The 12,093-nt window shown below is 42.0% G+C and overlaps 1 protein-coding gene and 1 long non-coding RNA gene across 7 annotated transcripts in view; both read left to right on the forward strand.

Annotated features, from left to right (window-relative positions):
- Window positions 1-12,093, forward strand: part of eno4 (enolase 4) — an 84,760-nt gene that overhangs the window by 6,255 nt on the left and 66,412 nt on the right. For all 6 annotated transcript variants that reach the window (XR_003986837.1, XM_030440842.1, XM_030440843.1 and 3 more), the window contains exons 2-3: window positions 3,226-3,354; window positions 4,671-4,855. Coding sequence is in view for 5 of the 6 variants with exons in the window: in XM_030440842.1 (XP_030296702.1) it covers window positions 3,226-3,354; window positions 4,671-4,855 (314 nt within the window). In the remaining variant the exon portion in view is untranslated. The remainder of the gene's footprint in view (window positions 1-3,225; window positions 3,355-4,670; window positions 4,856-12,093) is intronic.
- On the forward strand, window positions 1,225-2,101 carry LOC115596063 (uncharacterized). Its single transcript, XR_003986840.1, has 2 exons — window positions 1,225-1,362; window positions 1,912-2,101. It is a non-coding gene; the product is annotated as an uncharacterized LOC115596063 (long non-coding RNA).

Consider the following 12,093-nt stretch of genomic DNA (forward strand, 5'->3'; position numbering starts at 1 on the left):
ACTTTCTGCTCTTAAATTGATTCCGTGCACGGTCAGGTGCTTCATCAAATTAGTTGACAAGGCATATTTTGATACTTGGTACTACTGAAGCATTTCAGTCGGTGCCATAACAGAACCGAAGTTCGGTACCCAGCCCTAATGAGGAATGGGAGCTAAATTTTGTTGATTGGCATATTTAGTAAGGCATTTTCTATTTCTCAGCAAATTCACCATTTTTCTATTACCTGTATGAAATAGAGGAGGCAATCTGAGCTCCAAGGGGCCCCGGCTTTTCAGTAGTAGTAGTAAAACAGTAATGTAATCAACTTCGTAGCCTGGACCCGGCACATATCAGTTACGGCAGGAACACACCAGCCCAACCATTGGACGTCTGAAGCGTTTGGGGAGACTCGGACGAGGGTGGGAACAAATCTGTTCGGTGTGTTCAGCTGCATTTGAAACTTTCGGAGCCGCGCGGACATTGTCTGCTCCGATTCAACATGCGAAGCCTGAGGAGGTTGGCTGTCGGCTGTCTGAGCCATTGGATTCTCTGATTGGCTGTATGCCAGCTGTATGACCATTCTGATTGGCGGTGTGCTCGCGAATCAGCGCGGTGTGTGGGAGGGGCGGAATACTGTGTGAGCTTTGTTTTTCTATGCACTCCGTTCTGTCATTCCCGTTTTCATGTTTTGGAGTAACATTACTGGCACGAGACTAGCTGCTATGTCCGTTCAGGACAAATTAATCTGTGTTCGTTTGGTAATGCCTCGCTGCATGTTTAGTATGCAGCTGTTTTTGTCCGAAATAGTTAAGTTTCGTTTTGATCGAAAGTAAAGAGAGTTGCGTGCATAAAGCACTCGTCCAGCCTCTTTTTTATACACAGCACTAGCGCCACCCACTTATTGCATCTTGCGCAAGCACAGAATGTACACGCTACTGTGGAGTTGGAAGCACGTCGAAGCGGTGTGTTCAGTGCAACTTTTCTGCCGAACGGGTCAGACGGGAGGCAATAGAGTGGTTGGATAAAGGCAGTTGTGTTACATCTGCCTCAGCTACCCCCTCTACTTCCTGGGGTTGATTGCCCCTTCCCCAGTCTCTGTGTGTGTGTGTGTGTGTGTGTGTGTGTGTGTGTGTCAGGTGTGCTGGAGACAGAGCATAGAGGTAACCACCAGCTGCACTCAATCCTGCAATGAGCCTTCCTTTTTATGTCCAGCCCTGCCACTTCCACGCTGACAGATCGTAGCCACTGATAAGTCAATAAACTGCGTGTCAAAGCCTTGAAAGGATCAGTTTTCGTGTCATGACTGCCCCAGTTCTCCTCTGGTTCTAGGCCATCCCTGGTGAAAGCTCCACAATCCTCAAATCGATTGGTATGCTGGAAAGGTAACCTCCTGAAGTAGTTTTTGTCCTGCTAACTGTCTGCATTCTGCCCTGGCTTCTGCCTCATCTGTGCCCCAGTCTGTTCCAGAACCACCTGATTTGTCTGCTGTACCACCGGTTTCTCATGACTTGGCCCCTGTCTTCAGCAAACATCATGCGCTGTCGTTACCTCCCCACCGGCCTTATGACTATGCCATTGAACTATATAACTGTCGAGAACAAATATCCTCTGCCTCTGATTGACTCTGCTTTTTCCCCTCTCCATGGGGTGAAGTTTTTTTACGAAACTGGACCTGCGAAATGCTTACCACCTTGTTCGCATCAGGAAGGGGGATGAGTGGAAGACGGCTTTCAACACACCCCTTGGTCACTTTGAGTGTTTGGTTATGCCTTTCGGCCTCACTAACGCCCCCAAGCCTTTCTTTTTATGTCCAGCCCTGCCACTTCCACGCAGACAGATCGTAGCCACTGATAAGTCAGTAAACTGCGCGTCAAGGCCTTGTACTTTGTTCCTAGCTCTGAATTGATTAGTAACCCTGTCCTCTGCTCTAGACTGCTGTCTCTGCCCTGCTCTCCGGCCCCTGACCATCCGGACCTGCTCCCCTTGCCCACTCGGTGAACCCCGCTCCGGGCCCAGCCTCCCGGACCACTCTCCTCCTCCACGGACTCTGCCTGCCTGGACCATCTAGCCCAGCCTCAGATCCCCCCCTCCTCTTAATAAACTGTTCTGGTCTGAACTCTACCTCTCACCTCCTGTCTGTGTCCGCTTTTGCGTTCCCTGTTCCGTTGGCACGTAACAAGTTGGCTGTTGGTTTGAGTCTGGGCGGTGTGTGGGGGCCTTTAGAGTCAGTTGTATTGGCTACATGGACAGAACGTGTTCGGCTGTTTTCAGAAGGATGATTTGGAGGAGTTGGAGGGGCATGATGACATTTTGGTGATGGTTGTTTCAAGCGTTGCAGTGGGATGGGGGGGCTTTGGTCACGAACCAAAGTTCAAAATGTCATGTTCACATGAAGGTCTGGTGTGCTGAGGTTCTTTTTATACACACCCGGGAATGTGTTAATTACAGTATTTGTCACAGATGGAGCTCTAATCTGTGATTGGTTGAATTGTTTAAAGACACAACAAGTCTTTTGTCCAAGCAAAATCTGACTTTTCTGTCCTAATTAAATGATAAAACTCAATGAATGATACACGACTGTATTTTGGTATAATAAGCATAATCTAGAGGCCTTTGCCTTTAATATAAGCCATTTCTGATTCCAATTGATCAACTACAAGTCGAGCTATTATTGTTGTTCCTACAACTTGGATAAGTGACAAGACTTTTATCAATGAATGTTTGCTTTATTTAGAATTGAGTTTAATAGCATTTTCTTCTGCTAGTTATTTGTTTAGTCTATTTCCTTCTTTAGCATGTTCAGTTTTTTTGAGTTAGTATTTTGTTTTGTTGTTTGTTTTATTGAGGAATTTGGGTAACACTGTGGATAGGATGCACCTGGGTGGGCCTACAGATTTACTTTATTCACTTGCTTGTTTTTGGAAATAAATCACAATCAAAAACCAAAGGAATGTTGAATGCACATTGAATGTATTTTGCCTGCGTACAGTATAAGCCCATGGTGCAGCAGTGGCTCTTTGATTTTATCATTAAGTTTGCTTTAAAGTTTGTTTTAAATTACCCAACAAATGGCCACTACAGTATATGGTTAGCAGTTTTAAAACATCTCTATGTGAGTGTAAATCACTCTGCAAATTACTATTGCAAGGTGCTTTTTTTTTTTTTCAAAGGCCAAAAGAACACAACTTTAAATGCTGAAAAGGTCAGGAGAAAATCATTGTATTAACCATTAACTGTCACTTTAGGCAAATTACTTTGCAAACCTCTCTGCACCACCAAGGATCAGCAGACTTCAGGGAAGGGAGGTTTATGATGCAGGAGGACAACTATCCATTGAGACCGAGGTGTTCTGTATCGTCTGCAACAAGGAAAAGGTAAAATTCATGAGGTCCATTTTGCTTTTATGACTGCGGACACAAAATTTCCATTCAAATTCAGAACTAGTACAATACGACAGATCAATCTAACAGTTAAAGTTCTGAGTCTTTCTGAACTGCTTGGGCTGTGGCCAACAAAAGCTTATGTGGCAGAATCTAGATATTGAGTTCAGTGTAAATATTATATGTAAAGATTGAACAAATAAAGGTTAAACAAAGGAGATGTTATTCATTATTGCCTTGCCATCCTTTTCAAGCATGCAGTATTGGGATCTGATGTAAAGAGGCAGCTGGAGGCAAAAAGGGAGCAAAGAAAGAACCAATCAGACCCTTGCCCATCACAAAAGCCAGAAAGATGAGATGTGACAGCATGAACCGAGGTCATTGTGAGGTCGCTCAGGGCAGACACCTAAACCTAAGCCAATAGGCAAGCATCAATGCTTCTACTCAGAGAAGAGGCCAGTTCCTTAGTCCCATAGATAAATATTTTTAGATCAATCATCAGTCATGGCCAACTGCTCAAAATCACACACATTAATCATGTAGTCAGCATGCAATCTAACTACTTTCTTGCATGTCTACTCACCTCCCCAAATTTCCTGTCATACTCCGTTGTATAGTGTCAAGACAAACAGTGACATAATCATTATTATTATGAAAGTCTTAAACTGATGCTTGGACAGAAATCATTGTTTCACCCTCCATGAGTTATTATCCTGCTTGGAAAATTGCCCAAAGAGAGAAGAGTAACTTCTTAAGTTACACTCAGGATCCAAAGGCAGTCAATCCAGTACAGCCCCAAAAAGTGGTGCTTTTAATAATTTCTTTTCAACAAAGAATCAAACTTTTGTTTTTATCCAGCTAACTGGACATAGCTGTGCTGTCGTATTATGGACGAGCACAATGTCAGTTCTCAGCAGTAACAGTAAAGTGTAGTGACTGGAAAAAGCAGTGCAAGTGGTCTGTGAACAGAATAGGGTGGAGATAGAAGGATGTTGTGGATGAGGAGAGCTTACATGAAGGTAGCAGATATTAACTAGTGTCCCTCCACCCGCCAACCACACAGCTGCAGTTCAGGTGGAGGTGACTGTGTCCGTAGTGAGGCAGCAGTGATTCAGTTAATCAGAGTCTGAGCCCTAGGTCTGGGCTTTGAATAAATGCTAATTCAAACCTGCTCCAGCACAAACATAAATCTATAGTTAAAAACCCGAGCACATGTGTGTGCTCAGTATTTGTGTAGTGCTTAGGAGGATGTTGACAACTGTGGGCTGTAAAGATTCTTAAGATTTTTTTTTTCCTCTTTTGGTGTTCAGAGCATGTCTTCAGCTGCCATCTCCAGCCATTTAGGGCCTAAGGAGACTTCACTAGACTGGAAAGCTACAATTCAGGAGACAGCTGAACATGTGATGACTGCTGTCCAGTGGATCAATGAACCTCTGAGCAACATGCTGAAGATCCAAAACCCATGTGACCAATCAGGAGTTGACCGTATACTCAGGTAGTGTTCAAATGTTTTTCAGGTAACTATGGTGTGTTTCATATCTGGAGGGGTGTTGGAATGTAAAAAGCTGTGAGAACTTTGATTCCCATCTGTATCTAGATATCCCATGAATCAAATTGAGATTTTGTTTTAGGGATACACAATAAATATTGGCCCCATAATCACAAATATTGGTAAATGTATATTATCAGCTATATACTGGCATCTCTGAAATTATAGCCGGTAAATGCAGATGATAATTTGGAGCCAATTTGCTTTCACTGACTTGAAGCAAAACTCTCACCAAAATGCAACCTAAGCTTTTTTTTGTGAATGTAAATGAGTCAAAACTTTGTGTAAAAGCATAATTACCGACGGAAAAGGCACTTTTAAGAATTACCTTATTGTCCTTTTCAGGTAAGCTCATTTTCAGTGGAGTGCTGGGGCACTCTTACGCTAGCATCAAAATCGCTTTTTTTTTAAACACTAAGAAGGCTCGACACAACATGAAACTTTGCTAGTAGTATCACCAGGATCTCTACACATGAACACGAGCATTGAGAACATTGTTTGTGTACACAGAGTTTACTAAAAAGAACGTTTTTGAACAACTCACCTTAGCAGTAGCTTGTTCTGCTCCCAGTCGTCAAGGCAGCAGAGAAGTATCGATCTCAGAATGTGACGTAACTTTGAGGACAGTTAAGATGGAACGCTACTGTCTTCCGGCAGCAACTATCCACTCGATATGTCACGTGACTTTTCCGGCTTTTTATTTTAGTATTGTTTCTTATATGAGGCTCCTTTTTCAACTTCAAGGTCAATATTGTTTTTCGCCAACGACAAAACAACGAATTATCCATGCATTTATATGGAACTAAGCTTTAGGAGCGGTCCACCTTAACTCACGTCCATGTTACGTCGCATTCGGAGATTGATACTTCTCACTAGCGGGATGGTGGTGAGTGGAGGAAACATCTGCTAACGTGAGCTGTCCAGAAACTCTCTTTTTAGTAAACCCTGTGACACAAACAATGTTCTCAATGCTTGTGTTCATGTGCAGAGACCTTGGTGATACTACGAGCAAAGTTCCATGTTGTGTTGAGCCTCCTTAGTGTTTTAAAAATAGCGATTTTGTGGCTAGGGTAAGATTGCTCCAGCACTCCCATTGAAAATTAGCTTGCCTGAAAACGAAAATACGGTAAATCTTGAAAGTGCCTCTTTCATCGTAATTATGCTTTTACACGAAGGTTTGACTCAAATTGATTCACAAAAAAAGCCTAGGTTGCATTTTGGTGAGAGTTTTGCTTTAACAAGGGCATCATCTACACACTCAAATACAGCAGCAGTGATATGCACCTTTAATTTTGGTTTGCAGTCCACCAAAAACATGGAGAAAAAAAAGTGCAGCATGTTGTTGTCACGCTCATGACGTCAAACTGCTGCACCTGTGCAGACCCATGCAGTGTAGACTAGAGAGCCAGACGTGTAGTCACTGGTGTGGACGTTTTTTTTACAGTTTCAGAAGAAGAAAACATGACTGTAGTTTGTAACACACAGTTTACTAAAGGGGGGTACACACTACAGGATTTTTCAAATCTTCACAGATTAGGAGACCACACACTTGATGATAACAAAAGACAGATCGCACAAGATCTCGCTCTGCTGATCTTATAGTGTGTGGTGTTCTCCGTAGTGCACACCACACACTAACCGATTCTTCAGCAGAGTATCAGGTTCTTCACGCACAATATTCTAAATCTCGCGTGGTCAAACGTGACTTTAGTGGAAACAAACATGGCGGACGAACCAGAAGATGCAGTGGGGGTTGTTTTAGGCCTATTACTGGCTGAAAAAGTCATGGAGACGGCGAGAGTGAGGGCTGTATGTGTTACAGCGCGAGTTGGAGGTGAGTAAAAATTGTCAAAAGTATTACAGATAGCTTCGAGAGCAGCGTTGTGCGCTCTGGCCCCCGGTACTGCGGGTAACCATGGTTACCGGTAAATAAAAGGCTGACGGAAAAACACAGCTGACTTTGCTCGCGTCTTGATTGGCTGTTGGTCCGGTATACGTGACATCACACACTGTGGGTGCTCGGCTCCGCTCGTAACACCCCCACACACTACAGGATTTCTTGTCGCAAATATTAAACATGTTCATTATTTACGATCTGACCTTCCGACGCCTTCCGAGAGGATCTGACCGGACAAAATCACTCTTAACACACCCCACACTACAGGAAAATCAGACACGATGTCCTTTGCACACATCAGATAATCGGGCCTTTGCTGGCTTTGATCGTAAGGGGGAAATCGGGACAAAAATCGGCCCGATTATCCTGTAGTGTGTACCCCCCTTAAGGAGAGGAGGGAATTGGTCTACAAATTTAACATAAGACCCAGGCGATGGACAATTTATTAAATCATCCTCTTTGCCAATTACTTCATAGCCTTTCTTAACCTCAGGTGTGAATAAACTACTATTGAGGAACTCCTTTAAGATTTTTCATTTTCATTCATTTTTCATCATTTTTCATTTATCAATATCTGCTGAAAGAAAATCCATATTGTGCATTCCTATATTTTTGCTTTCGTTTTTAGTAATCATATTATATAGTTCATGTATCTCCACACAATCAGGAAGCAGTTGGCATCTTGAACTTAGTAGAGCAGATTCATCTACAATTTATCCTTGTAAAGTACAAGCTTCAAGGTGAACAGAGAAAAGAATACATAGCTAGTGCCCTCTTGTGCATCAGGATCCCATGGGGTCATAAGTAGTTTGCCTTCTTTTCCCCTATTAAAATGGAGTCATGCAAAGGTCAATGCTTTGCACTTGCTTGCCTATTGTCCCAGTCTATCATATCATGATGAGGCATCACTGATGTTCTCTCATTAGTGTGGTTTAGGGGGCTGGGGTACACAGTGCTATATTTATATTGCAGTCTGTCCTGCTATGAATCCAATTTTGGAACTACAAGCAGAGGAGATATGTCTTTATAATATCACATCTTACATGGTACATTAGCTGTTTCACATTAGATAGTGAGGTATCTGGAGGACAACACATTCTGACCTACTTAGTTTGAATTCAATCATGACCAATTGATTTTCATTGTGTGACTGAAGGTCCAAGAGTTGGCTTCCAACTGTGAAGGGCCAAAGGTAGCGGACGATAAAGGGCTTAGCTAAGTTTGACCTGCATGCCAAATAGTGAGAGATGCCTAACACAGGTCAAACTCCTCTTTTAGTCCATTGGATGATTTGGCAGGGGAACCAATCAGAAGAAGTTGGTGTCCTTGAAAAGGCCCTCACAGGAAGAACAGGAGGGTGGCACTTGGTAGATCTCCTTAGAGCAGAGGCTGATAGGAGTTCTGATAGAGCAGAGGGCAAAGGATTTTGGTATTGCTTTGTCCACAGATTTGATAATATCAGAAAGTGGCCGCTTCTGATCCGGACTCAAGGCTCTAGATTCTGTTTTAATAAAGATTGCTCTATCATTCCACCCAGCCTTGCCTCCGCAGAATTCTTTTATCATCAAACTACACGCCGACACCTTTGAGGAGGAAAACCCAGAAACTACAAAAGATAGTAAAAAAGTGTGGTTCAGTCTCTTGTTTAGGATTTTCATCTGCAATACCCCTTTGTGCCACATGAGGGGAGCTTGTTGGTTTATCCAGTGCTTAATTTGTGCATCAGGAATAGGTGCTAGCTGTTAAAACCGAACAGTCTTCACAAACAAAGCATAATTGATTCACATTTGTTAATCAGAGCATTCAAGATAATAGCTGAAATTCAGCAGGGAGGTGCAACCGGCTGTCTATGGTTTGCAGCTCCCTCTCTGTCTCTCTCTGTCTAATTGATGGTCACTTTGCATCCCTACCATTGCTTCTATGGTAGATAAACTGAATTCGGGCAAGAAGTTTTTTCAGCCACAAGAAGCAGCAGGCTAAGAAACTCAACTAAGTGAAATCTGTCTGTCTACCTGTCTGTCTGTCCATCAACTGATCTCCGCCGCTCTGTTTCAGTACTATTTACAGTAGGGATGGAACGATATACCAAATCATGCAATTTGGGGATTTAAAAATGCTGTGATACCATCCTGGGACAAATGGCTTTAAACTCTACCTCGTCAACAGACAGAGGAAAGACAAGAAAACAATAAACAGGACGAGAAACTGAAATTCGCTCCCGAAGGAGGAGAAACAAGAAACAAACACTACACTGGTCTAATAATGAAAAAACTAAGAAACGTTACACCAACAGAAAATCGCTCTAGAGGAGGAAAAGGACAAAATGCTATAAAATTATCTACTCTACACTGTGCTGAGAATAATTACAAAATCAAAGCGCTCCACAAGGAGGGAAGAACAAAACAAAAGGCTATAGCTATCTAAAAAACAAAAAAGGTTCACAACTGACCAAAAATGTTAGCAAAATCAAAATCACTCTTCGTCAGAGGCATACAAGGAAACAGAAAAACAAGCGAGGCAATACTTATCAAATTCAAGGCAACTCTGTGGCAAGGCTGTGAAAGGCTGGAGATTTATGACACGACGAAATACTCTGGCGACGAGACAGGGGAAGACAAAGACAATATATACACCAGGGAAGGGAGCACAGGTGGAAACAATCAGGGATTAGGGGAGACATCAGACCGGTGACACAAGAGGAAGGGCAAGTGACCTGAAACGAGAGGAGAGTTACTTTTCAAAATAAAACATGAAATTCACAAGACAAAAAACCCAAGACAGGACATTCCTCACCGCGGTGTGACACCTATAAAGTTCATGGTTATCACAAGGGAAATCAGTATGAATGCATACTACTATTGGCTGGCTTGATGTTTTGTTTGTGATGTACATAGTCCAATCATTCATTGGCAAGACAATTCATAGTGCACTGCATCACACGAGGCACAATTATGTAGCGCCCATGCAACATTAATAGGGAGTTTTGGGTTAAATTTGGCTATCAATAATAATTCATGATTATCAGGCATAGTTATTAATTATGATAAATAATACGATCCAATTTACATTTGATCACCTCAGGGCACCATCCTTGAAGAAGGGAAAAGATAGCAAATTCACCAAATCAGTCTCAGAAAAAGGTACTGAACTGTCAGTTTGTAACTTTTAACTACATCCAAAATTACCATAACCGCTGTTAGGGTTGAAGGATTTTGGAGTTCTTGATAGAGTAGAGGTTGGCAACATTCACTCATGTACGACATTAAATGGACAGCATGAAGGTTCAAAAAGTTTTTTATTTAACACAAAGATGAAAAGCTGTAGCTCAGTGGGTTGAGCTGGTGGACCAGTGATCGGAAGGTCGCTGGTTCGAATCCCCGGCTCCCCTGGGGTGGGACTGAGCTACATGCCGAAGTATCCTTGAGCAAGATACTGAACCCCAGAATTGCTCCTGATGTGCAGTTGGCACCCTGTAGGGCAGCCACTGCCATCAGTAAGGGTCCTGCAATGAGCTGGCGACTCGTTCAGGGTGTACCCTGGCCTTCGCCCAAAAAGTCAAACTGGATTTGGCCCCAGTAAGCCCCTCAACCCCCCACGGGGGGATAAAAAGCGGCAACATCCCGCAACCCTGAAGGAAAAAGCGGAAAAGAAAACGAACGAACAAAGATGAAAACAATCAATCTAACTAACATGTACTATATACAGGTGCGTGTGTGTGTGTCTGACAGAACAAAGAAACAATGGTGGTCAGTAGCCCTTTTCACACAGAGTCACTGCATTATCGCCACAGTGGCGGTTTGCCAATTCTTCGCCGTTGTTTGTTTATACAGAGCAAAGCAACTGCGGCGTAAAGACGAACTGCTTTGTAATTCCTCGCATCATGACTTTGACATCTGTGTGTTTTCAAGGTTTTTTCCCTTGTGTCTAAACGTGTACCTGCTGACTTTTTATAATCATATGGATACTGTTATAATGTGTAGTTGTTGAGATTCTGACCCACCAAACATCCTGGAAAGTGACAAAGGTAAGTTCTTTTACTCTAAATTACATAATTACATAATCGCCAACAGTAAACAGGACGCTGTCTGACTCTTTCACTCACAAAGAGGGAGGCTGTTTCTAGGGGAAAGTTCACTGCAGTCTCGGTTGGGAGGGCTTGTAGCACCCTATAATGTAATAATTTCCTGAAAATGTAATAATGCCTGAAAATGTAATAAAATTTGCACTTAACTCGATCGAAAATTTTATAAAACCCAATAATGTAATAACTTCACCAATAATGTAATAAAATATCCTGACTGATATTGTAATAACATTTTGACCGATAATGTAATACCTTTTTACATTATTGGGAATTACCTTTTCAGGTGGGTCTTTTTTTTCAAAACTGATGATGTAATCCTTGACAGATAATGTAATATATATGTTAATTTTCAGTCCAGAGTTCTACATTTTGTGTTATGAGAATCTAAGAATGTTATATACACTGGATTTGAAACAACAGAATGACTATTGAGTTAAATTGTAGACCTTGAGAACCATACAACCATATGCACATGTGCAAATAATCAGGGACATGCAACTACATCCTGGTCCTACTGAGTGGGTGATGGACTTACCTCCTTGGGAGACCAGAATTCCTGCTACGATATAAGCTTCTGAGCTGCACTTGAGACCCCAGGTAACTCTTACCTAAACGTACCTCTTCACTTCACAGATTTCCAACAAATCACTACCTCATTAAAACAACCACAAACCAACACTTCATTCATAACACCTGCATATACATTACATGACACCTGACATAAACATAGGCCTACATATCCAGTCATAAATGGTTATTATATCACTTTCAATGTCAAATTGACATCTTACTCTATGTCAAGTAACATAGTGGTCAGCTGACATACTGTCATACTGATAGTATATTATGAGATTTAGCTGTATAAATAAAGGTTAAACAAAAATGTCAGCATCAAAATGACAAAACTTGATGACAACTGACATGGTTATTTTTCAAACTCCTTTTTGGGGTTTGTATGATAGTACAATTTTTTTGTGGTGAAAGTAATTATCTAAAGGTCTTATATCCATTTAAATACTGTTTTATTAACATGACATCTTTTCTGCAATGCTATCTGCTGGTAATGTCAGTAACATGTTTAAATCGGATTTTCCATTATACAGACACTAGTTTTGTTATAAAAATTATGCTTTTGATATGTTAATGAATCTCGGACGCCGGCATCCTGGCCACTAGAGGGCCTGCAAGGGAGAACATGATCAG

Source organism: Sparus aurata, chromosome 15, assembly GCF_900880675.1.
Source record: "Sparus aurata chromosome 15, fSpaAur1.1, whole genome shotgun sequence".
Taxonomy (NCBI): Eukaryota; Metazoa; Chordata; class Actinopteri; order Spariformes; family Sparidae; genus Sparus; species Sparus aurata.